This window comes from Empidonax traillii, unplaced genomic scaffold, assembly GCF_003031625.1.
Source record: "Empidonax traillii isolate 1590-97213 ecotype Southwest subspecies unplaced genomic scaffold, ASM303162v1 scaffold124:size1682992, whole genome shotgun sequence".
Lineage (NCBI taxonomy): Eukaryota > Metazoa > Chordata > Aves > Passeriformes > Tyrannidae > Empidonax > Empidonax traillii.
The window spans coordinates 1,296,079-1,323,418 of record NW_020955317.1 but is presented as its reverse complement, the minus strand read 5'-3'; the positions used below and the strand labels follow the sequence as shown (position 1 = coordinate 1,323,418).

Below are 27,340 nucleotides of genomic sequence, written 5' to 3'. Positions count from 1 at the left end.
AAATGAATAGAATGTGGAGACCCCAAAACATGTGTCCCCAGTTTTTTACTCAGAGAGTGGGGAAACACTGGCACAGGTTGCCCAGGGAGGTGGTGGATGTCCCATCCCTGGGAACATCCAAGGTCAGTTTGGAGAGGGCACTGAGCAACCTTCTCCAGTTGAAGATGTCCCTGCTCATTATAAGAGGGGTTGGACTCAGTGACCTTTAAGGGTTCCTTCCATCCCAAAGCATTCTGTGATTCTATGAAAGTTGAAACAACTTTCTTCATGTGCAAAGACTGTTGGACTCACTAGAAACACCAAAGTTCATGAGGGGACTTGAGTGGAAACTGCACAAAGAATAACCTCTCCTTGGGCTCTGATTTTCTGTGCAGACTTTAAGACTCAAGAGAAGGATCATTGTAAGGAACTGCTCAGCCACAGGTATGGTCTCCTGGTTTCTTCCAGCCTTTCTTCTGGAGCAATCCCAGGCTCGAGGCAGTGGTTGTGCTGGCCATAAGCAACGTGCTGCACCCTGTGGGATGAACAAAGTGCTGGAAACTCCTCCAGATTCACACAGCTGGTAGGTCTGGAATCAACTGACATGTTAAGCCCAAGCAACTGCATGTTGTTGCTTCACTGCCAGCGACAGAGCATCACCACCAAGGCCACTGGTGGAGGGAAACCCAAAGTTCCATTTTACAGCTCCCTACCAGAGAGGAAGGAGCAAGAATGAGGGGAGGATGGCCCACATCTTTCATTTACACTGCCCAGAGCCTCCATGGCTATGTCAGGACCACTGTCATCCCCAGCAGGGATGGGGACCCCCTGCACTCATGTGGATCTGCCCCAGATCCAGGTTTATTTTATCAACTGTTGACATCTTGCTGCGACTCAGTTGAGATTGGTGGGAGGACAGCACGTCTGCCAGCATTCTGACAAGGTTTGAAGGCATATTTTATAGCAGAGGCTGCCAAGATGAGCTCTGTCTAGTCTGGAGTGTTAGCAGAACATGAGGAAGGCATCCATAGCTTCCCTCACATCATTAATTTCTAATTACACTATCACTTGCTTTCTACATTATTGCTTATTTACCAAACACAGCTTTATTGTACCGTCCAGTTCCTTATAACCAGCAAGCCCATTGTTATGCTAAAACCAATGTTCTAAATGTTATTTATTATTTGATAAACCTTGTGTAACCCTGAATGAGGACATTAAATGGCAAGAACACTACTTCAAAATCCCATTTTAAATAAGTCACCAAGACAGCTGTGCCTTTATAAAACACATTAGAGTGGCACTCAGAGCACATATGGCTCAGGGATATATACAAATTACGCAATTTCTGTCATTCGATCAAATAAGAGGAACGTTTTGACCCCAGAAATGAGTCAAATGTAAGTTGTAATTCCAGCCCCACCGGAGGCCCCGGTGGTAATGTATCCTGACGGCTGATCAAAGAGCCCTGACCATTTGACCCACCAGATCAGCGACTTACTGTATCTATTATGGCTAATACAGACCCCAGCTCGGAGATATATGGAGGTAAAGAGATAAAGGGCAATAGATACAGTAGATAAATGTTGATTTATACACATCCAAGCACACGGATACATCCGCAGACGGATTTCGCGAGTGCGGAAAGGGGCAGGCGTGTCTAACCCCACACTGACATTTATAGAGGGGCACATCAAGACAGATGGCTGTGTACGTGTGTGCACATTACAAACATCATCCTTCTCAGCTCCATCTCCCTCGGGGTGTCAGCAGAACCCCTGCACTCACTGGGGCTCCCTGATTCACACACAGCCAGAGAAAACCCACCTTCTATTTCACACACGTGCTGCCCCTCACAAACATGGTTATGCCCTTGGATTTACATTCTTAGTGTGAGCAGTCCCAGTCACAAGTTACCCAGTCTTGCCCTAAGGCCCACAGCCCAAATTAAAGACCTTCTTGCTGCTCCACACTCCAGGTGAGACACCTGACATCATCAGCATCAGGTGTCTCACCAGGGTTGGGTGAAATCCTGCTTTTTCAGTCCCAGAATTCCAGAGTGGTTTGGGTTGGAAGGGACTGATAAGGACTGTTGAAAGCCCAGAGCTGTTTATGCCGATGCATCTCCCTGGCCTGAACAAACCACAGTGATGTCTAACAGCCTTTCCATGAGGAATCACACAAATTAACTTGTTGGTACAGAAACAGGCAGATTGCTCAGCTGGAATAAGCTGCCCACTGAAAGCTCCTGGGATTAGTCAGAGCACGGGATCCAAACTGTCCACTGATAAATACTCAGCTCTTTCCTCCTTCAAAGCTGCCCGCTGCCCTGCCAGCAGACAGAGATATTCATGGAGAGAGGAAAAATATGACAAACACCACCCCAAAAGCTTTCCAAAATATCCCCCCATGGACTGGGTAGAGTCACATCCCTGCTCCCAACAAGCCAAGGGACAACAGTCCCCAAAGCTGTGCCAGGGTCCGGTGGTTCCCACACCCTCATCACATCACCCCCAGCTCCCCAGCAAGGCATCTCCTGCATTTATTCACCCAGAATGTGAAAGGATGATACCTTCTTGCAGGGTATTCCCAACTGCAGTTAATCCATTTTTATAAAGCCCCCGTGGACTCTTCCTGCAAGTGCAAAAGTCTTGATGCCAAATAAAAGCAACCTCATTCCTGTCCAACGACACGTGGAATTTCCCAATCTTTCCCTTTCCTAGTGTTACTGTCCTTATCACAAAAGGCCTTAATAAATGTCTTTTCCTACTGACTTTGTGCGTGTTTTTATTTCTTTCACCAGCACCATCGCATTTTTACTCATCTTTCAGAGCACATCCTATGGTTGGGAATCTGTCCATTCCTTGGGATTTTTCTGCATTACTTAGTTCCTTGTCTTTCTTTGGGGAGAGGAGTGGGGAAGAAAGAAAGAAAATCGACAGGGGTGAGGAATGACGCTCTGCCAACTCCATGAGACACAAGAGATACCTCACTCATCTCGGGGGTCAAATGTCTGCGATGGTTTGATCAGATGTCAAGTTGCATTTATACTCTGGCCTCTGTTGGGGTTGAATTACGTTTCACATTTGACTCACTTCTGGGGTCAAATGTCCCTCCTATTTGCTAGAACAAGAGGAATTATTTTCCCCAAGCAGGTTGTTCTGGTGTAAGCCTGGATCAGTCAGCACTCTCATTATGTTTTTTGGCTCCTTTATTTCTGCATTTCATCCTCAGCTGAGACCAACCCCTTTGGGATGACAAGAACTGCAGCCATAACACAAAAGCCATCCCAATGAGGAAGATGAGGGGAAGGAGCAGGTCACCTGCTTTCACATGTTTGGGATGGTGCTTTGTTTGGGGTTTATGAGGGGTTTGGGGTGTTTTGCTTTTTCTTCTTCCCCCCAGGTTAGTAGCTTTGCAGGGCAGGGGGTAATGAAGGAGAGGCAAGTGAACCCTGATCCCAGCTTTAATACATTCTTGCCATGAGAAACTGGAGAAACTTGGAAAGCTTTGTTTTGGAAAGGACCTTAAAGCTCATCCCATTCCACCCCCTGTCCAGGGACACCTTCCACTAGCCCAGGTTGCTCCAAGCCCTGCCCAGCCTGGCTTTGGACATGTCCAGGGATGGGGCAGCCCCAGCTTCTCTGGGCAACCTGTGCCAGGGCCTCCCCACCCTCACAGGGAAGGATTCCTACCCAATATCCCATCCAACCCTCTCCTCTGTCAGTGGGAAGCCATTCCCTCTTTGTCCTGTCACTGCAGGCCCTTGTCCCAAGCCCCTCTCCAGTTCTCTTGGAGCCCCTTTAAGCACTGGAAGGGGTTCTAAGTTCTCTTCTAAGATTCTAAGGACTCCCTGGAGTCTTCTCTCCTCCATGCTAAACAGAACCTCCTCAAGATCAAAAACCAGATGAGGGGCTGAAATAAGGCTGCTGCCAGGGGGCTGCAGGATCTTGACTGAGGAAAAGAACCCAACCCACCAGTGTGATGGTTCCAGTATTGGGTCTGTAGGATTTGCCTTTGTCCCCACAGATCCCACATGTGCATGTGTGCTGTGCAGGGCTGGTGGTTTAGCAGCCTTTGAAGAGGGATTGTGAAACCCCACTCCTGCTGTTTAATGTACTCCTTCGGGTTACAACAGGTTTAGCAAACAATAAAAATCCACCTGGAGCCCCCATTTAAAGAGCAGAGTTGTGTTATTATACTGAAGGCATGGCTGGGGCTATAAAGTGCTCTCTGGTAAACAGGCCCTGATGTGCAGGTGAATAAAGGAAGAGGATGAGCTAGTGAGGGTGAGGAGGAAGGCTGCTCCCCATCCTCCTGGGCCAAAGCTCATGCTGGGTGTGAACCACCATTAACACACCTCAGGGCAGGATCTGGATCCTCACCTTCCCTCCCACTACCCTCCTGGAACCCTAGACAAGGTTATAGGGGGTCACTGCAGCATCCCACAGGGGCACCCATCCCAACAGAGCCCCAGGTGCCACCCTCTGCCCTTGCACCCCTTGGTCCCACTCCCATCTCCTCTCTGACTGTCCCAAGAAAACCAGCACAGGGAGGACAACTGGAGATGCAAGGCAAGACAAACTTCCCCATCTATTTTCCAACTCACTTCCCATGGGGCTTTTGCTGATGGAAAAAGCAGCAACACATCCTCCATGCACACAACTATCCCTGTAGCAGGAGGTACCTGCCCCTCCTCAGCTAAGAGAAAGATACTTCTTCCCTTTTCATCCTTAATTGCTACTCCAAAGTAAATAGAGAACAAATAAGAATTAACTCCTATTTCCCAGGTTACAGGGATCTAAGCTGGTTTGGTTGATCCTTCTCCAGGATCAAACCCAGTACATGAATCCTCCACCACATGACAACCTTTGCTTTTCTTTGGAAGCCAACTCTCCTCCTCAACTGTGCTTCAGCAAACTATTCCAAACCTGCAGCATCACTTCTGACTCCCCTCCTATGCCCACCCATGGGGGAAGTGGGATGTGACAGGGGCCAAAAAGGAAACACAAATGGTTCATGCTGGCCATGGTTCTGCCCAAGACCAGTCTGATCCTGCAGGGGCATCATGGCCAGGGTCACTGATGACCCTTCCTGATGAGGCTGTCAAATAGTTGTCCCTTGGGGGTTTTTAAAAGCAGAGGGTCTAAGACAAGTGCCCCATGAGCATCCACCACCTGCTCATAGGATCTGCTCAGCCTGGGGAGGGGGACAGGGCTGACCCCTGGTTGGGACAGTTTGGGCTCACCCTGTTCCTTTCTGTATTTACTCAACCTCTGGCAATTCCTGGCTCTAATGATCAACCACACGCCGTTGTTGATTGACTACATATTTGTTTCTGCTGAATCACTCAACAGCACAAAGTTTGCTGTTCCTTCCCCACCCTGGAAATGCCTCTCACGCAAGAACAACCTCTCCCCACTCTGCAGCAGCAGGGACTTCGAGTGCCTGCTTCCACAGCCAGAGTAGGAACAACTCTCCCAAGAAATGAGCCAACACCACACTGCTGGGCTCTAAGGAAGTGAACTACAGGTTTTCATCCTGTTTCCAGTGTAATATCCATAGTTTAATCCCCATTGTTACTGGAGGTCGATTCACCATGGATGACTCGCCTGGTAACCCACAGCACTGCCACAGCAGACCTCAGGGACACAGAGTGGTGTGACTGTGGTCAACAGGCCCCCACAAAAAAATGGCCCAACACAACCCAAAAAGGGGATGGTGAAATGTATTAGCAATGACCTTTCACCTTCCCTCACAGGGCTGGATGTGATGAGATGCTTCCAGCACCCTGAACGTGCACTGAGTACCCAGCACGCTCTACCCATGCCAGGTCACCACACAGGGGATGCACATGGGACCAGCTCTCACCTCCTGGTCAGGGGGACAGGTAGGCACGTGCTGAAGTCCTTCCCTCTCAGCAGGACATAAGCATGGGCTTAACTTTATAGAATCACAGAATGGTTTGGGTTGGAAGGGACCTTAAAGATCACCATGTTCCAACCCACATACGTGTTTAGGGTTTCAGTGAATGGACATGTCTGTTCCATATGCATCCAAGACCAGAGAAGGCTCAGGCACCTGCAAGACACCTTCTATTCTGGTCCTCCACATGTGGGTTTATAGCTCCAAAACAGGAAACCTTTGATTCCTTTTTCTCCCCTAACTGTTAATCTATTTAGCTACAGGAAATACTCCACACGAGGGAAGGAGACACCTGAGCTACACACAATACTTGGAAGCTTCACTGTGTCCAGAAACACCAACTGCATCTTCATTTGGAGTGAAGGATGGTGAGGCAAAGCTTCTCAGCCTCTCTGGTGGCAGAGCTGTGGCTAAGTCAGGCTCTGGTGACTCACAGCAGCACTGGCACACAAGTGCATCCCACTCCCTGTACCAAGAGCATCCAACACTGCTCCTCAGCAGCAGCCAGGCTGACCTTTCCCACAGACACTCCTGATGGCCCAGGGCAGAAGATTAACAGACAGCTCCTAGAATTTGTGCTGGGGCACAGCCTAACTCCCCTAAAAATCTCACCACTCTCCCACCCCAGCAAACCAACACTTACCTGATTGGCAGATAGAAACTCCTGGGCGTTGTCATTCATCCCCATGTACATGTTCTCTCCATCAAACTAGAGAGGCAAAAGAAAGTTAAGAGTCAGTGAAATGCCATCTGCCCACCACAGTCATGTGCATCCCAAATGCCTTCCTGCCTCTTCACAGCAAGAGCTAAAATTCCCAGAGGAAAATCCTGAGCTGCTCCTTTAAAACTCTGGAGCATGTATGAGCACACTTACATCCTGGTTACTGCAATGGGACATGGTAACACAGCACAGTTATGGCCTTTTTTTCAGTGAAATAAGGAATGAATCACTCAGGTTCAAACAAATAAGCCAAACGTGTGCAAACCCACAGATGTGCCCTACAGCAAAGATCACCCAAAAAAAAAGCTCTTGCTAAAATTCCTACTAGACCATTAATCAGTTGTAAAAAGCCAACTTCCATTAATGGAAATTTCCAAGACAGGCAGGTCCCATTCAAGGCTCTCCCAGACCTCCATGTACCCCTTAGCACCGAAGCAAAGCTACCACAGCTACCAGCAACACCACTCTGGAGTGTACAGGGGGGGGTCTACATGCAAAGCCTGATTTCCCATCTTGATTTTGCTGCTGTTTGCACACTCTGGCTGCCAGAACACATTCCCCCCCAACTCCTGTTCCCTTGCCTGCTCTGCCAGGACTGTGGCTCCACAGGGCTGGGCAGGAGGCCGAGCAGCCCAAGCTCTGGGAAACACCCAACTCCCAGCTGCTAATCCACTTTCTAGGCTACAAAACCCCCGTGGAGAACGACAACTCGTCTCATTAATTAGCTACAACGGGAGCTTTTCACTTGCCCCGATTCCAAAGGAAGGAAAAAAAAGCCCTCCAGGATTGTCTCCGGCTCGGGGTATGGCTGGGGCCGGTCCTCAAGGCTGAGTTCACAAATTAATTATGTCAATAAAAACGGGCTGTGCCATAAAACACTCCCGAGACGAGCATGGAGGTACCAGCTGTGAGTGACACCTTGTACTTAACAAGAGGAAGAACCAACCCTCTTGCCCTTACGAGCAGGATGATGAATTGAAGGTTGTTCACTCTTGCATGCCCTCTCAGTCTCTGATTTGAAGCGGATACCAGTTATGCCTTAACAGAAATTGGCTGTATTAAGAGCAATAAAAGAGAAATCTAAATAAAACGAGGTGAAGATTTTCAGCCTAGACAATTAATTACACTTCCATTTCTCGCAGTGCTACAGGATTAGCTATTAAACTCAGCAGAGTTAGTAAAGCCAAGTGGGGGTAACACTGCTCTGCCCGCCCTCAGACACCCTCTAATTGCCAAACTATCCTTTGGGATAGCAGAGCAAACCAACTGAAAGCTGCAAAATTGGAGCAGGTATTGTGACACTCATTAAGTAATGCCAGCAGCAGCTGCAGCAGGGTGGGAAGGGATCCCTGTGCAAATGCTGGATTCTGTTAAATCTGTCAGGAGCTGTGGGATGCAGCGACTATCAGCAGCACCATGGGCTCACAGCTCTCCCAGAAGGCAGCCAGGTGCCACCCACTTTTAACTGAATGTCCCTCCACCTGTTAAATGATCACTGGCCCAGCCAGCTCCTGCCAGTGCAGTTCCAGCTGGCTCAACCAGCTCTACAGCCCACAACCAGCTCTGTACCCTCTGACAACCCGACCAACCCCAGCAGACGTGGCTGAATTGGAAGAAGAGGTGGCACAGGTCAGTGGAGAGAGAATCACAGAACTACTGAGGTTGGGAAAGCCCTCAAAGACCATCAAGTCCAACTATTAACCCAGCACTGCCAAGGCCACCTCTAAACCATGTCCTCAAGTGCCACATTTACACAGCTTTTAAATCCCTCCAGGGATGGGGACTCTGAGCAGCCTGGCCACCCTTCCCGTGGAGAAACTCTGCCTGATGTCCAATCCAAACCTCCCCTGGCACAACTTGGATCAGTTTTCTCTCTTCCTGTCACTTGTTTCTTGGGAGAAGAGACCGACTCCCACCCGGCTACAACCTATTTCTCCAGAAAACATAAGTCACCCGGAGAGTTAGATTTGGCAAGCAAAAAATATCCTTCACAGGGGAGGTCCAGGGCAGGACAAGCACCCTCTTTCTCCGTATCCTTCTGTTTGTCAGAAGGTATTTTTTTTTATGGCTTTCTACTATTCCCCTACCTCCACTCCATGCTTCCTTCTGCCTTTGATGCCTTCATAACAATTGTAATGAATCCTGCCTTCAGAATTACTGTTCCTCTGATTGCCAGGCTGAGCAACGAGCCTGAAAATCAAGACTCGAAATGCAATGGAAACTTTGGAACTTCCCCACTGCTGATTGGATTTTTTTCCCCTCTCCTCCAGGCTATGGGGGTGAAAACAAATTTATTAGAAATTCTCCCATCAGGATGTTTTTTTCAATTAGATGTTTGCCTGTTATACACCAGCCAGGTAGAGCAGATAAGTAATGTGCTCTCCCTCTTCTCATTATTGTTTTGCTACAGAATGCACTTCAAAACAATCAACCCCATCATTCCAGGTAGATTTACGGTAGAAACAGACATTTTAATATTTCCCTTTGGTTATGAACACTTCCTCTCTTTCTCCTTTGGCTTCAGACTTGGTGCAGACATTCTTCACCCTCCGTACCCCCAAAACTGATCCAACCTGCACTGAACAGTGTGCACATGTGAGGTGGCAGGTATCACTTTCAAGCCCTAATTTGAAAGGGAAATACTCTTGTGCAGTTGTCTTAATCACCCTTTTGCTCTGATGTAATGACTTAATTTTATTATTCTTTGGCTCATAGAGGCAGCCCATTAAACAAATCAGTGGCTGTGGCTGATTCTCACCCTCTCCTGCATGAAATGAGCACGAATTTGAGGAGGGAAGGAAAAAGGGAAGGGAAAGGGGAAAGGGGAAAAGGGGAGGGGAAGGGGAAGAGAAAAGGGAAGGGGAAAGGCAGAAAGGAAGGGGAAATGGGGAATGGGGAAGGGGAAAGAGGAAAAGGGGAAGGGGAAAAGGAAGGGAAAGGGAAAGGGAAAGGGAAAGGGAAAGGGAAAGGGAAAGGGAAAGGGAAAGGGAAAGGGAAAGGGAAAGGGAAAGGGAAAGGGACCCTCAGAGCAAAGTGCCCAAATTCACATGAATTCTGGCAATGAAGTCAAATGAACACCATCAAATGCCCTTCTCTGCAGGTGACAAACTCCAAGCCAAAGAACAGGCAAGACCCCATCTCGTGCCACAGGAGGTGACTTTTCCTGGCACCAATGGACAAGCACATGGATGCTGCCAACCCCATTTAGAGGGAGAGTCCAAAGGACATCAGGGTTAATGGATACCAAGCTGTGCCTCCACAACTGCACCTCTCCGTGGGACATGCTACTGTGTATTTTGGGTCCAAGCAAAAGATAAAAGGGCAGAAAACACCCCCTGAAATGTAGTTTTTCACGGAGAATTTACTTAAAAATATAATTCTTTTACTATATCTTTTCCAGAGGAGCCAAACTCTCTCTGGTTTGTTATTTTTGCACTACAACATTATTTTCAAACCTGTAAATGTGCCGAGAGGTCACATAGATCCCATGTTAGCAAGATGAAAATGAGTAAGAAAAATAAATGCAGGCAGCAAGTTGGGACAGACCCCAAAGCAGCTGTGGGATCTCTGGCTCTGAGCAAACATGGAGAACAAATGTTTGCTAACTGGGAAGGACCCAGTGGAAAGAAACACAACCTCCTGCCAAGATCCCAGGAAGGTGTTACTTTTTCATGGATGGCACTGCCAGCTTGTACAATTTATTATGAATCTCATCACACCCTCTTATTTCCTGAGAGCCACGAGCTGAGAAGAAAACCTCAACTCTGCAAGAAATATGTTGGCAGGACTCATGCCAGAATGGCTTCTATACCTGTAAAATCTCAGAAACCTTCCAAACTTTTTATGTAATATAATTTTAATTTATGTGTGGTGGAGTTTTTTTTGTTTTGGTTTGGTTTTTTGTTTTGGTTTTTTGTTTTGTTTGTTTTGGTTTTTTGTTTGTTTGTCTGTTTGGTTTGTTTTGTTTTTTTGAGGGGGTCTTACCTAAATTTTGACATTCACTGTTGGCAATACTAGAGCAGAGCACCTTAACTGCAAGTCCACTGAGAATCTGGAGCTAGAAAAAGTGGCCTGTTAATACAAATCCAGCAGTAACTAAAAGTCATCATCTTCAAGGAGATACTGAGTGACCAGTTAGAACAAATTGGATGCTTCCAATGATTCCTACTGCTCAGAGCAATAAACACTTGCCTCCCAGTTTTATCTCTTTTATATCCTTGTGCCAGAACACAGAAGGTTTCATGAAAAGAGAAAAACCATCTTGGGTGCCTTCCTTGGAGGAGTCTGGTGCTCCTACCTGGGAATCTCAGCTCCTAAGAGGAGATGGGAAAACACTTCAGGAGATGCCTGGGAGGAGACTCAGGTGGATTCTGGAGCAGAAATTTCCCTCCAAAAGAGACAAAACCATCTTGGACCAGACATGGGAGATGAGCAGCAGGTTGCTTCTCATGACAACCTCATTTTCAAACTGGGTGCACAGGGAATACCACCTTTCACCAGAGACACTTGGAATGTAGCTGGTTTTCATGTCCAGTGAGCTACATCTCAACCACCACTACCAACAAGGCACAGAGGGACCCACAATAATGCCATGCAAGAAATGCCTTCAGGTTTTTAGTGTTAAGAGAGTTAGGATACAAGAAAACTTGTATAACACAGCCAATGCCATATTTAATACTCTCCATTTTCAAAAAAATAATAATAATAATAAGAAGAAAATAATTGCAGCCCATGGGTTGCTAGGCTTCATTCAGCTGCCTCTGATGGCACCCTGCCCAGCATTGGGAAATGTAACTCTTCTTTAGAAAGTGTTACAGAAGTAGCTTTGTCCACAATTCATTTTTATCAGCGTTATTTGAGTGGCAGGACCACATTCCGCCCTAAAGTGCAGTTTGGCCACGGTACCTCCAGCCCTGCATCCTGTTCCTGCACACCAGGCTCCCAACTCCAAACCCAGGGGTCCTGGCTCTGGCCAGGATCCTCTTTCCCAGTGCAATCTCTGCCTAATCCCTGGGATGGGAACTGCTCCCTCCAGCCCTGCCCCCGGCAGCACTGCCGGCTGAGCGGCCGCCGCGATTCCCTCCAGGAGTAATTTAGCATCACGCCTCTTCAGGGAATACATGGCTGAGGTTGGCTTAATCTCTTTAACTGCAGTTTCCCCATTAAGGTCTTTACACAACCTCTGGCCCGAAGTGATCTACTTAGCATTATTTATTTGTCTGCTGAAATGCTTGGATGGCCCCTCGGTTGATCCTGTCAGAAAAGGGTCAGGAGTTCAGCACTGAGATTTACGGCTCCCCCCAGGACCTCCCTGCCAGGGAGGCTCGGCATCTCCACCCCGGCTGCGCCCTGGGATTTGCTTCAGGACAAATGCCATTAGCAGGGAGCACGACCCCACAGCAGGTGTCAGTGGCAGAACACAGGCCTCGGCATCCACTGGGGTTTAAGGGGCTGAGTTTTCTTCAAACAGTCAATATTCTCATGTATTATTCCCGGGTAAATTCAGATGGATACAGCTGAAGCCTTGAGGTTTGAAACCTCAGAGTAAAAAGCGGTTTGTTTGGTTGATTTGTTTATGCGAAGAACAACTTACAAGTAGGGGAAAAGCCCAGTAGCAGTTGCTTCTCAAATGCACCAGGAGCAGGAAACCTGCAAGAGCTGGTGGTGCCAAGGGCTGCCCCAGGCATGGTAGAGGCTGTCAAGAAACTAAAACCAGGTGGGAAAGACAGGAATGATCAGATTGGACGTCAGTGGAGCGAGTATTCAGAAGTTTCCAAACTGGACCATCTCCCTTGAAAAGATGCATCTGAGCAGCTCTCACACTGGGATGGTCAGCAGGAAAACATATAGAACAAACCAAGAAAATATTAAGGAACCTCCATGGCCAAGTGACTCTCACCCACCTGCTCTAAAACAGTGAGAGGGAACTTTGGGTCCCTCATGACAAGGAAGGCATTGAGGGGCTGGAGAGTGTCCAGGGAAGGGAACGGAGCTGGGAAGGGGCTGGAGCAGCAGGAGGGGCTGATGGAGCTGGGGGGGCTCAGCCTGGAGAAAAGGAGGCTCAGAGGGGACCTTCTCACTTTCTACAACTCCCTGTCAGGAGGGGGGAGCCAGGGGGAGGGTCGGGCTCTGCTCCCAGGAAACAAGGGACAGGGTGAGAGGAAATAGCCTTGAGTTGCACCAGGGGAGGTTTAGACTGGATATGAGGGAAAATTTCTTCACAGACAGGGTGGTCAGGCATTGGAAGGGGCTGCCCAGGGCAGTGGTGGAGTCACCATCCCTGGAGGGATTTAAAAGCTGTGTAGATGTGGCACTTGGGGACACGGTTTAGAGGTGGCCTTGGCAGTGCAGGGGAATGGTGGGACTCGATGATCTTAAGAGGTCTTTTCCAAACTTAATGATTCTAAATACAATGCATAACCTTCTGCCTCCACTCCCAAACTGACAGGAGTGGGAAGGGGAAGGTGCCAGACCACCATGTCCAACTTCCTCTGTGTGAAAGCAGCTGGAGCAGCAACACACCACTGAGGCAGCACAGAGGGACCTGAGATGAGGGATATTGTGCCTCACAGCCCACTTCAGTGTTTGCTGAAGGGTCAAGAAACACCTAGAAAAGGTGAAGTGATCTCTCTGGTTGGACTTCCCTGAAAAACAGCTCAAAAACCCAAACCCCAGCTCATCATGGGACCCAGGGGAAGGTCCTCTTGCTCACAGACAGTGAAAAGATACCCAATTTTGGGGGTTTTAGCAAGTAGAGGATCATGGTCCACGATGCATCTGCACTAAAATCTATCCAGTTCATAATATAACTGATCTAGAAGGGCTCAGTTTATTAATGAGACAAAAATTATGCCGGCTAGCCAAACTAAAAGCGACTTTGAATAGCTTTGCATTAGGACTCCTGCAGCACCAAGTGGCACTGAGGAAATGGAAGATTAAATTCAATGTCAATAAATGCAAAGTAATGCACTGGAGAAAAGCAATCCCAACGATACAGACATGGCAATGGGCCTTAAAATAGCTGTTACTGTCCAGAAGAAAAACTGTTTTGGAGAGCTCACTTCCAGCTTTTGCTCAGTCATCATCAGCTGCCAAAACTGCCATTCAAAAGACGTTTTAGAAGCAATCAGGAAAAGAGCAAAGAATAAAATATCAAGTACTATTTTACCATCTGTATAGTTAGAAGAAGGAGAGAGGGTAATTACAGGGGGAATTCAGGGTGTGGAATGTTGTGGAAAAAGGGGTAATAGAGGGATAGAAGAGTGACAGAGGGACTCAATAAAGATGTACATGAAGTCATGAGACGAGAAAAGGGAATGGCTCTTCTCTGCTTCTCACAGCCTAAAACCAAGCAGGCACACACTGAAATCATGAGCAAGTGGAATTAAACACCTTACAGAGAAGTTCTTTATACTGGACCCAACAAGACAACCTCTTGCTGCAGGATGCTGTGCATCCTGGAAGGATCCAGAGTGACAACTGGACAAATAAGAAATGAATAGTAAATTCAAACCCCTACCTGTGGGCTACTGGAAGCTCTGTGGGTAGATACAATCTCACTGGACATCAGGAAAAAACATTTCCCAGCATATGGGTGGTCAAATATTAAACCACAAGGCTGTGGGATCTCATCCCCTGAAGACACTCAGGGCTCAGCTGGACCAGGTGCTGCCCAACCCCATCTGGGTGGCCCTGATTTGCCTTGGGGGCTTGGGACACACAGATGTCCCTCATGACTGGCAATATTTGGGGTTTGGGTATTTCTGTGATACGTGGTCATGTGGTGCTCACCCAGGCAGCCACACAGACCCCCCACTCCAAGAGCATCTCCAGCATCCCCCTTCATTCTCCTGTGCTCGAGGCTGGAGAGATCCCAAATGCCACCAGTATTCGAGTGACAGCATTCATTTACCTAAGAGACTGGCCGGTTTTCTGTGCACACTGCACACAAAATTATTGTTATTACCTTATTTGGAGGGGAATGAGGACTTAAAACTCATTTACTTGGATCTTTCAGAGCCTGCAAAGGAGTTCAAGCTCTTCACATACACACTCACAAAATATCCGTCCCCTGAAAGCTACAGGGAGCAGCAGAATTTAGTCTTACGACTGACATGGAAATAGATTAATTTTTTTTCCCATTTCATATTCTAATTACAATTCTTCTCCCCCTACTATTTTCTGTTCTCATTACAGTCTTAAAATTGCTCTGCAAATTCTGTACCTTATTCTGCTCTTCCTACCATCTTTGTCATGGAAATGAGAAACAGAATGTATAAGCATGAAAATATTGCCGAGATCAAAATTCTGCTTAACCCTTTCACGTCCAACTCTGAAAAGAAGAGAAAAGCAGCCCAGACAAGCTCATCTTCCATCCAGCCTCCTCTCCTCCACCCAGCTGCAGTGGGGAGAAGGATGCTCGGAGAAAGGATGATTAATTTAAAGGCCAAAGTTGCTCACACTTACACCTATGCTGTGCATGGAAGAGGGGTTGGGGTTTTCAGCTTAGTAAGTTTTGCCCCTGAGGGCAGATCTTGATCGAATACCTTCTGACTGTGTTCAGATGATTGTGTTTAGCTTTTAGCCTGATGTAACGGTGCCGGGGAGAGGTGCTGCTGGTGCTTCAAACAGCCACAGAGCGCTCAGGAGATCTCCATCCTCCTCCTCCACAGCAGCTGCAGCTGTGACCAGACCAGACCCTTTCAGATTTCTCTCAAAGTCTGGGCATGGAGAAGGAAAATAGGTTGCTGGGAGGTGAGCAGCACCCCCTGCTCTCACCCAGGACCTGCCCAGCCCTTCTCTGACCAGCTCAATGCTGTTTATTTTGCAGCGGTGTCGCTGCACGGCTCGGGCATGTACATCACTTCCTTTCTGAAACCGAACAACAAGCACATCCTGAGTTGTTTATCACAGGTGTTCGTGGAGTTTATCTGCAAAAATATAAACACCAGGCCCTTGCTAAGCTGGTCCTTCACCCTTTAGCAGCTGAACGAGTGGGAGAGCTGAGGGCACTCCTGTTGGGGAGGGAAGAGGGTACAGGGATGCAGCACATTCCTGGCACTGGCCAGGTGTGTTTGAAATAAATACAGTAAGTGTTAATGAGAATTAACTGCACTGCCTGCTCCACCAGCAACACTTGTAATTCACAGGAAACTGAGGCAGAAAACATACAGAGATCTAAAAGAAGCCACGGAGACTGTGCTAGAACAGTGCCAGCGTCAAAGGCACCGAGGAACATTGTTTTCTGCAAGATAAAACCTCAGGCCTGAGATAAAAATAGAGCTTATACCTGTCTGCCTCAGAAACAGCTACAAGCAAGGCTCCGCTCTGGGAGTCTTTTATGGAGATGCTGATTCTGTCAGCAGAGCAACAGCCCTGGCTACAACCAGAGGTACCACCAGAGAGGGATTACAGGCAGCCACCAGAACAACCGAGGAGCCAGGGGAGCAGCTGGGAATAAACAAACCTGAAGCAGGGACGTTTTCCCACCTATAATTCCGCCCCCCTTTGCCCAGGGAGCGTGCAGGGACCCATCGTGTGCTCAGGCACACAGCCAGAGCGAATTCCTGGATGGAATAAGAGCGGTTCCTCAGGGATTGAGGGCGGCAGCTGCCGCCACACGCCGGGTGACGCCGGGCCTGACGTGTGCGTGTGGGGAGGGAATGGGTTTGGAGGTCTCTATTTGTCTTCTCCCAACTGCAAAGCAAATAAATAACCGAGCACAGCAGGGCACGTTGCGGTGAGGAACTGAGCTGTCAGAGGAGCCAGGGGGAGAAGGCTCGGGGCTGTTCACTTTCTAGGACCGTGTGTTACGTTTCTGATCCCGACACCCTGCTGACAGCCGGGCAGGTTAACAACCCGGCTCCCACGCACCTCCTAACTCGCTCCAATAATTCATAAAATCACACGTGCTACTCAGCTGACAGTCACAAAGGGAAACAGCAACTTGAATTAGCTCTACAGCCCCTCTCCTTTCAGCACAGCCAGCCTGGAAGCACTGCCCAGGGCAGACACTATTCCGCTATTCAGGCACAAGTATTCTGCTAATTACTTCCCCCCTCTAAATTCTCTCATGAGACCCCACCTGGAGCATTGTGTCCAGGAGGGGGGTACAGAGCACAGGAAAGACATGGACCTGTTGGAACGGGTCCAGAGGAGGCCATGGAGATGCTCCAAGGGCTGGAGCCCCTCTGCTCTGGAGCCAGGCTGGGAGAGATGGGAGTGTTCACCTGGAGAAGAGAAGGATCCAGAGAGACCTGAGAGCCTCTTCCATTTACTGAAGGGGGCTTGTAAAAAAGATGAAAAGTGACTTTTACACAGGCAGAGAGGGATAGGACATGGGGCAATAGTTTTAAGGTAAAAGAGGGTAGTTTTTGATTAGATATTAGGAGGAAACTCTTTACTCAGAGGGTGATAAAGCCCTGGCACAGGTTGCCCAGAGAAGCTGTAGCTGCCCCATCCCTGGAAGTGTCCAAGGCCAAGTTGGACAGGTCTCTGAGCAACCTGGGCTAGTGGAAAGTGTCCTTGCCCATGGCAGGGGGGTTTGGAGCTTTAAGGTCCATTCCAACCCAAATCTCTTTTCAAGCAAAAGTACCTCTCTGCCCCCCAGAATTCAAGATCACGTGTATTTTTTTTTTTCTGCTGCAGAGCATAAGGGAGAAGAATAATCAATTTTCAAGACAATGGGGAGCATTATGCAAAACCACCTGGCTGGGAGGGAAAAAAAATAAATCAGAGACCTTTCATGCCAGTCATTTAGAAAATAGTTTCTAACACACAGATATTTGGCACCAGTAAAAACCTGCTTTCTGTGGTTCTGCACTCCACTTTGTATGCAAATGTACCCTTGCAGTGGTGCATAGTATGACTTGCAAAAATAAAAAAAGGGCTGACAAAGTAAAATCCATTTCACAGTCTCACCTTACATGCTTAGACATATTTAAGAGTCTGAAAAAGCAAAACTAATGAAAAATAAGATCTCCTTTAAAGCAAAAAAAAAAAAAATAAAAAAAAAAAATCCAATCCCCAAACAAGGACAATAGGAAGGTAATTTCTGAAATTACAAGGTCACGTTGGACGGGGCAACCTGATCCAGAGGAAGGTGTCTCTGCTCTTGGTGGGGATGCCCTGATGGTGTGCTTCCATGTCCCTGAGAAGGGCAAAATCCTGGGAAGCGGTGGCTGCAGAAGGTCGGGAGGAGGGTGGGGAAGGTGCAGATGGACAAGGTGCACAGGCACCCACTGGCACTGCAGAGAGGCTGGAGCTGAAACCCACAGGCTGGGAGGTGACGGGGAGACAGCCCAGAGCTCTGCAGGGGCTGCACACACCAAGCTGCAAACTCAGCAACTTCACCCGCCGGGGACCCGGGCCACGCAAACCCAAGGGCGTTACAGAACCTGCAGCTCAGCAACGTTTCACACGGGCAGCAGCATCACACGGGAAAGGTGCCTCCACAGGCAGCACCACCACCACATCCTTGCAGGGCCTGTTTGGTGAAGTGCTGAGCTGGGTTTGTCACACGAAGCTGCTGGGCTGCGTTTCCAGGGGGGTTGTGCAACCTCACAGCCCCACCAGCCCATCGCCCTGACCTCGATTCCCTTGGTCCACGTGTTGGGCCTGACACTGGCACCACTTCATTCCCAACCTCAGCTACTGAGTATGAAAAAAAAACCCAAACCCAAACAGTCTCTTCTCAAGAACTTCTAATTTAAGCTACCTCTTTTTTTTTCTGCTACCTCTCTCTGCTCGTTTTATATCTTTCCACCAGATTTTACTGACATGTAACCTTTTCATTAGGGCAAAAGGTATTTTGTACTTGCTACAGCCAAGATGGCCTCAGGTTTGCTTGTTAAATATCTCCCTTAGTGCTGAAAATTCTCAACATCTTTAAAAAAAAGCTTAAAACTCATCAAAATTAATGAAACTCATCAGAAAGAAGCATCTCTGATTATTATTATTATGCCCCTGCCTCACTGTAAATAATTGAATAACGATATTATTATTACTATTATTATTTTTATTACTATTATTAACCCTAACAAGAAGTTTCAAGCATGCTGATGAGAAAGAGAAAAGAGCAGCTTTGCCTGACTAATTAATGACTTAAATAAAAATAAACAAAGGGAGTCTTCCTGATTTTAGCAAAGTCCTGCCTTTTTCCAAGCAGTTAAAAGCAAGACTGACAGCTTTATAGATAGGGAAATGGGCAGATAAGATAAACACTCACAATACAAACTTGTCCAAAGCTTTTACGGTCTTTCTCTGCACCACTTCCAGCTCATTAAATTACAGTATTACTATAGATTTGCAGCAAAATTATCTTTTATCTCGTCTTCTTTTAAAGCTATTTGGCATTTGCTGGTATTTTCTATTATAAATCTAATTGCAGATTCCAAACAGACAAGGGCTCATTAAGCCTTAATTATGCACATGTTGTTTTCAACAAACATTTTCATTTGGACTGCTGTGAGCTGTAATTGTTCCGAAGGCACTGCAGCCTCCCATTACCCACTTCCCTGGGATGGCAAAAGCTACTTTCAAGTAGGTCACGGCTCAGCTGAACAAACCAGTTTGCAACCTGTGGTGGAGTTTGGGTTGTGCTGCTCCGCTGGGAACGTCGGCAGGGCGGCACTGCTGGACACCAGGGAGCCGGTGGGATGCTCCCTGGGATGGTCCCTGCCTGCACCGAGCCCTGTTTGGGGGGTTATCGTAGATTGGAAGAAAGGCTTGGGTTGGAAGGGACCTTTAAAGGCCCTCTAGTTCATACATTCATAGAATGGTCTGGGTTGGAAGGGCCTTTAAAGGTCCTCTAGTTCACAGGTTCATAGGTTGATAGAATGGCTTGGGTTAGAAGGGACCTCTAAAGATCATCTATTTCCAACACCCCTGCCTTGGGCAGGTGGAGGGGAGCAGTGGGGAGCCCTGGCCGTGGGATGGGAAAAGGGATGAATGCCCACTCTTCATGGGGAGTAAAGCCAGTGGGGGTGATGTGACAACAGCATGCTGAGCTGCTGCTTGCCTTTGGATATGGGTGGGAGGCAGGACTTCTGCTTGGGAGCTGCTGCTGGGCACAGGCTGCCCAGGGCAGTGGTGGAGTCACCATCCCTGGAAGTGTTAAAAAAACGAGGACATGTGGCACCTTGCAATATGGTTCAGTGGGCACGGTGGTTTTTGACTGAAGGTTGTACTTGATGATCCTGGAGGTCTTTTCCAACCTGAATGATTCCATGATTTGGGCACCTCTGTGGATGCTGCCAGCTCAGCCCAGCGTCTGGTTGGTTCTGCTCACATCTGGGCTCCAGCCCAGCCCCAGTCCCAGACCCTCATCCAGCCACATCTCACAGTAACACCACAAGCACCACAGGACAAAAACGTTCCAGTCCACCCCAAACCCAGTGAGGGTGGTGGGGAGCCCTCTGTACTTCTGGCTGGAGCCCTCTGAAATAAGTAACCCACACCAACAGCTGAGCTTTTATTAGAAGCTCAGGCTTCCTCCTAACAGCAACAAGAGCTGTGTTTTCTCAGACTGCAAGATGTTAGCAGAGCAGACATGAGCTGCAGGATGACATCAAGGTTCTGGGTCCTTCCAGCCTTGGTCCTTCCAACTTCACCCATGCCCATGACTGCCAGGCTGTGGTGCCCAGGTCAGTGGCTCTGCCCCATCCCATCTCCTCAGTGATGAGAGTCACCACATGCAAACCTCACCAGCTTTCCCCTGAGCCTCTTCAGGGGTCAAAAAGCTCCTAATAAATAAATTCCTAATTAAGGGTTAGGGCTCTAAGGGTGATGCTCCAGGCTTGCAAACTCCAGGCTTCTGCTGGATCTTCTGCTTTCAAGGTTTGAGCATCACTGGAAACAGCAGAGTGCCAGTGTTGTAAATTCTACCCTAAACTCCTGCCAGGTATCCAACACGCTATCTCTGGACAGGAGAGGTGGCCAGAAGAGGCCTTGGCTCATTAAGAAAGTAGTATCCCCCTTGTTCATGTTTCTTTCTCTCTTCTCAGTGTAGGACATGACAAGTCATGCCCTGAGGACTCATGTTGCACTGTTAGAAGGAAAATGTGTCAGAGGAAGCATGAAAACTTATGGCCTTGCCTTTGAAAAAGACAACTTTTCAAGCAATAGTTTGACCTAGAAAGGTTTTCTGGGTCATTTTGACTTGGCATGTATATGTCTGACCTACTAAATCTACCACAATAAAATTACAGAGTTCATTTCAGCCTGTCAGTGTCAGATCATTCATAAATTCAGATGCACTATTTACCAAACTGCTATTCATGTATTCACAAGGAAGGTCTTGCCAGGCTCCTTCTGTGGGGAAGGATTTGCCCTGTTCAACAGCAACTCACGCTGACAAAGGGAAAATGTAAAAACTCCCCTGACAAGCTGAGTTCCCATCTTCCTCCCCTCACCCTCAGATCATGCAGGATTTATGGCTGTGCTACCCCTTCCAGGGCTGTTGGAACTCACCAAATACTGTATTTACCACGGGGAGGGGACCTCCTATGCACTGGCTGTTGGGCTTTTATGGGTGCAGGCACTAATCAGCACGGCCACACTAATGAAGCAAAGGGAAACATTAGCCCCTGTTGAGATCCCTGTGCTCCAGCACTCTGCATCCCTCCTGAGAGGCCACAGGCACAGCAGTGACACTGGAGCTGCCACCAGAAGGGCCCTGAGGAGTCCAACGGGGGCTTTTACAAGAAGAGAAGCTCCTGCTCAGCCTGCAGGACTCACAGAGGAGTTGTGCTCGGTGGTGGTGGCTGCCAGTCACAATTCCCAACGCCAAAGGGGTTTTTTTCTGAAATCCACTTTGTTAAATCCACTCTAATATTTAGTAATTCTCGTACATAATCCGAGCAACGCCTGTTAAAGGGACGCTTGTGAGGGGTATTATGGAATTCTGCTGTCCGTGATCGTGTGGGTTGTAGCTCCTGCATGGGCTTCATTCCCCCTCTCCAGGGGAGAAAGCATCACCTGAAGAACCAAAGGCCCTTTCCACTGGCACAGGAATGCTGTGTGTGGATCCACTGGATCCAGTTTACACCCACATTAAGCACAGTTTCAGCCCTGGGATGGATCCTGGCCCCAAGCACACTCTCAGCCAACACCTTCAAACAGGGTTGGTAAGGCCTGGTACCATGAGAAGCCTGAGAACTGGGTACCCAGCCCCACTGCACACCCCCCAGACTGTCCACCCCGCTTGTACCAGTGGGCTTGAGCAGCAGGGACTGTCTCATAACTGGTGTGATCATGGACACTCCAGCCAAGCACTAGAAACACTTCACCAGGCACTGCACAAAGTGACAAACCCTTCTGGGCAGACTTCATGCTCTCATTTTTGGGACTCTTGTCAAACCCAGGATGTCCCAGGTGACCAGGTACGCTGGCACAGGGCACCACCAGCAGCTTCTCCCTCTTTCTTGGCTGCAATTTCTTCCTGAACCACAGGATCAAGCGTGTATCTCCAAAGGCTCATCCAGCTCCAGAAGGCCAGATCCACTGACCAAAGAGCTCACCAAGGAGCAATTATCTGCACAGTGCTGCCACGAAGCGTGGCCTTGGGCAAGAAGATGCCCACAAGGTCAAGGTATGGGTAGGAGAACCCATCTTTCCTTCCTTGCCATGGCAGAATGAGAGGCAAGAGATCTCCTCATACGCCACCCCACAAGTGTCTGAATGTGGAAGTAGGACTGTGTCAACAAGGACAACCAGCAGAGCTGCACCTCCTCCTGCTGCTTCCCAAACTGTTGTGATGCCCATCAAGGGCACATGAGGGATGGGTACCACCTCACAGGATGGGTAACACCTCACAGCCAGGCTGCTTAAAGCCTCAAGAGGGGTTTCATGGTCCTTCTGCAGCAGGGAAGGATGCACTGTTAAAACCCTCCAGGGTTTAATGAGATGACACTCGAGTTAAGCTTTGATATCTCATGAGATCACTGTGAAACCCATGTTTCCAGAGACTGGGACCCTCTGCTCAGGTCCTCATGGTGCCCAAGTCAGACACCTAAAAAAAAAAAAAATCAGATTTACTGGCTAATATGATTATCCTCCCATGCTTTCTCCAAAAGCATCTAGTGAGGGATAGTGATTTCCACCAACATTGCATCCCAATTTGGGAAGTCACATCAAGATTTCAGGCCCTGCAGAGAATATGTTTCATTTATATTTCAACCACATCTCTATAAAAGATACCTTCCCCCTGCCCTCCCCCATTCAATTTTTTCCTAACTGTTAAGATAAAGAATCCTCCTTTATAATGAACCCACAGAGGGAGCAGCAGGAATTACATCAGTTCTACATGGTACAACAGCCACAGACTCTGCTTCGGTTGAACTCCTCCACATCGGTGAAGGTTTTCTTTATTTGAGTTGGTATTATGAAGATTTAAGCATCCTGGAGAGATGAAAACACTTAATTTGTTACTGCCTGGCCATAACCTCTTGTTTCCCTTGGTTGCCCTGCAACCTGTCCCTCTGTGATCCTCTAATGCTCCACGTGCAGCATCTTCTCCACCTGCTAATTATAGGCTCCATTGTGCCAGATAATTCAGCCCCAGCGAGGCTGCAGGGTGGTTACGTCTCACCAGAGCGTGTTTCGCTGTTGACTACAAAAACAGAGGAATTAATCACCTCCTCTAGTCAGTAAGTGGGACCAGACACTTGTGTGCTCATTGGAAAGGAAAACAAGTTTGGTTCCTTTAAACAAAACATAATGAATCTCCCAGAGTGCAGGAAGCTCATAGTTTATATTTCTTGGAAAATAAGTGTATTGATATATTAAGGCTAAAAATATATATATGTAAATCTTTGCAAGTCATAGCAGAAACAACACACGACGTGGCTGGATCTGAAAGAGGCTGTGAGTGCTGACACAGACAACTCCCCGATCACATTTACCTTTGCTGTCCTGCCTGCCAGGGCTGTTGTTTTCAGTCTGTGTGGAGATATTTACGGCAGGCAGCACAGAAACCATCATTTGGGTACATCATTCCCATCCATCCATCCATCCATCCATCCATCCATCCATCCATCCATCCATCCATCCATCCATCTCTCGGGTCTCAGAGCAGCCTGGTACACGTCCACGAATCCCTGCCTGCACCTGACAGTCTCCAGACCCAGCATGACACCTGAGTGTATTTAATTATTTTCCTCTGAACTCAGAAATGAGGTTCCCTGGGTCCCTCCTGGGGAGTTTCTGCTCTCCCATCACTGCTAAGCCAGTCCCATCAGCCAGCAAAGAGGGCAGCATCAGTCACACTCCTCTGCCCTTCTCCGAGGCTCCCAGCCAGGATTTCCAATGATTTTGGGGGACAAGGACAAGGGCAGAGGGTCTCTCAATTCAGACCACCCACCCCCCAAACATCCCATCATTTTATCAGCAGCTTAAACTCCTGCTTATGTCACATTTTTAGCTTTTCCTCTCCAAGCACAACAGTCCCAAAGGCGCCTATAAAATGGGACAGGCACAAAATCACCAGCACAAGCAGCTGCTCTGCAGAAGAGCCCTGGGTTGGCAAATGCTACATCATTCCTAAGAGAGACTTGGAAAGCAAAACTGCAAATTTAGACAACTTAAGCGTTATGACAGGGTGAGGGGACTGGTGACAACAAAACAGACCCAGAGGAGGTGTAAGAGACCCTGGTGGTCCCCAACAACATCCTGAGCTCACCCTCAGCCACTGAGGGCTGTGGGAGAACCAGCTGCTCAGGGGTGTTGATGCTTTCCAAGGTTTCTTCTCAGAGCTCTCTAACAAAGAAAATGTAAAGCTTTGAACGCACCTCAACTCGAGTTTCAACCCATTTCAATAAAGGTGTGTTTTCGTCGCAACTTCCACTGCCGCGGGTGCTCTCAACCGAAATTTCACTTAAATACAGCTGTTCTGTCAGGAACTAACTTAAGCCTAAATTATTACAAGGCTGATCCCAATTGTGTGAAGAGTTCCCATAGTAAGCTGTGCTTTGGTTTAACCAAAATTGAGCTTTAGATGTGGGTGACACTGTACACAGACCCGACGCTGCTCAGAGCCATGACAAGACTATGCCCACGACTCGTTTTTCAAGACAGAAATAATGACCAACACACCAACAGAAGTATTTAACCAGGTCTCCTGTTGCTCAGTATCTTTATTAATGATCTGAAAAGTAGGCTGCAATGTGAAACAAAGTTTGCAGATGAAAAGAAAATTATTTAGGTTAATTACCACTGACGAAGTCTTGGGAATTTCGGAGCCACCTAACCAAGCAGAAGGGAACATCAGAGCAAGAGAAACCCTGTGCTGACAAATCCGCAACAGTCCATGCAGGAGGGAGGGGTTTGAAATCCTTCTAGACTTTAGCAGGGGTTAAATTAACTGAGCATTAAGTGGTGAGAGCAACTATCATGTCAGCTGCTCCATGCAAACCTCCACTGAAAGCACAGCAATATCAAAATGATAGACAGAGTGCAAAAATAACAGGTCAGAAAAGAACACAGAAAATCCTGTAATGCTGTTATCCAAACTGTCAGCACACACTTGCTTCAGGTGCTGAATTCAGCTCCACTCCCTGCTCCTTCTCAGCAGAGAGAGATGGGAAAACAAGGGAAGAAAGATGGGAAACCAAAGCCCTGGGGCATGAGAGGACATCTGAAACACAGAGGTATTTCATGGGAGAAGAAAGGAAAAGGCCTTGTTTTGTCAAACATGGAGGTGGCAGAGACCTGATGACAGCATACAGAACCATTAATTTTGGCAAATCTTTCAATGCAAGGATGTCAGTCCCCAGCATAGCTCCTGTGCTCCCTGGGAAAGCACAGCAGCAGGAGCTGGGGGGACCCCCAGTGCACTGTGAAAAACTGCTCTCATCTCACCCAAGATGGGTTCATTTAGAGGCTGCTGAAGCTCCCAAAATACAGATGATCACGCTCATCTGTGGCACAGCAGTGAGACACTTCGTTCCCACATGCCCACTGGAAGGAGATCCCCCCCTGCAAACAACTCCCTGTCCTGCCACTTCAGCCTCCTATCTCCAAATAACCAGTTTTGTAACACAGATGCAGCTCCCACTCGGGGCTGGGCCAGAGCCACGATTCATAGCGAAACAAATCAGGGCTCTGATCACTGAAAGCAGGATTTCACAGCATGCCAGGCTACAAAAATACTTCTATATCTTGAAGCAGAAGACAATACTTAGAGGAAAACAAAAGGGGACAAATTCATGTCTGGCTTTAAATTTATAGGTATGAGAAGTTTCACTCCCCCCAGCTAAATAACCAGAAAACCCCCACAGTGTTTTCAAGGCAGTTTCATTTCAGAGCACTAAAATCACATTCTGAGCCAAGAAGCGTGAGAAACTCTTAAGAACCATAAAACCATCCCTGTTTCGGGTTGTTCTGGGGGCTTTGTTTCCACAGCGGTTTCCTGAGCTTCAAGGAGGCAAAGCTCTTTCTTCTCACCAAGTGATGGTGCACCTCAACTGCCTCACTCAGGGGAGCAAAGCCTGGATAGCAGGGAGGGGAGAAAATCCAGGAGCACAGCAAGGAGACATGCAATCCCACCATGAGGTCCAGCCTCCTGGTGGCTCAGCACCATCTGCTTCCCCCGTCCCTCGTGTGGTGACGGAAAATGGAGCGGCACCACGGTTATATCCCAGAATCCCAGACTGCTTTGGGTTGGAAGGGACCTCAAAGACCATCTCGCTCCAACCCTCCTGTCAATGTTCCCCCCTGGAAGGGACACCTCCCACTAGCCCAGGTTGCTTGGGGAGTCCTTGGGGAGCAGGGAGATGCTCGGTCAAGGTGCCTTCCAGTGCCTCAAGGGGCTCCAAGAGAACTGCAGAGGGACTCTGGACAGGAGCCTGGGGTGACAGGGATGGCTTCCCACTGCCAGAGGGATATTGGGAAGGAATTCTTCCCTATGAGTCTGGTGAGGCCCTGGCACAGGTTGCCCAGAGAAGCTGTGGCTGCCCCTGGATCCCTGGAAGTGTCCAAGGCCAGGTTGGACAGGGCTTGGAGAAACCTGGGATAGTGGAAGGTATCCCTGCCCATGGCAGGGGCACGGAACAAGATGAGCTTTGAAGTCCCTTCCAACCCAAACCATCCTAGGATTTCCCCAAACAGGACAGCTCTTCCAACATCACTCCAACGCCTCGCACCAAACCGACCCATCTCAGGGGGTTTCATGCATGTGACTCCAGCAAAAACAAGGGGCAGGAGGAAACGAGGGGAATGACAACAGTTCCACAGAGCAGAGGCTGCTCGCTGGCTGCTGGATGCAGGTGGTTGCACGCTGCAGGCAAACCCTTCCCTTGCATCCACTGCTGCAGTCAGAGCAGGCTCCTGCCAGCTCTGGGTCCAACTTTCCACTAAGCAGCAACCCGAGTATTTTTAACAGACTCTTCTGTTTGAAGATCAAATTTGCAAAACCAACAAAAACAACGGCAACCGTAAAAGAAAAAAAAAAAATAAAAGCACCAACACCCCAAGGAAGCAGCCTGGAGCTCAGAGACTGCTCAGCTCCACAGCAGGTGAAAGCAAAGCCTGTGTTTCCAAAAAAACCAAACCAACCTCCTGTCATTCAAATGGTATTTGAAAGTGAATGAGATGCCAACCAATCAACTCCCCGGCAGGATTCAAAGAACAGCACATCCAAACCTCAGGGCTGTGGCCAAGAATGTATTTGCAATGCAGGAACACACTACAGCAGCAGCAGCAGCAGAAGCCGTTTGCAGG

At 48.2% G+C, this 27,340-nt stretch overlaps 1 protein-coding gene across 1 annotated transcript in view; it reads right to left on the bottom strand.

The window, feature by feature from the left end:
- Window positions 1-27,340, bottom strand: part of TOX2 (TOX high mobility group box family member 2) — a 146,019-nt gene that overhangs the window by 79,641 nt on the left and 39,038 nt on the right. Inside the window, exon 2 of the mRNA XM_027883335.1 lies at window positions 6,548-6,613. Within this exon, the coding sequence (XP_027739136.1) occupies window positions 6,548-6,613 (66 nt within the window). The remainder of the gene's footprint in view (window positions 1-6,547; window positions 6,614-27,340) is intronic.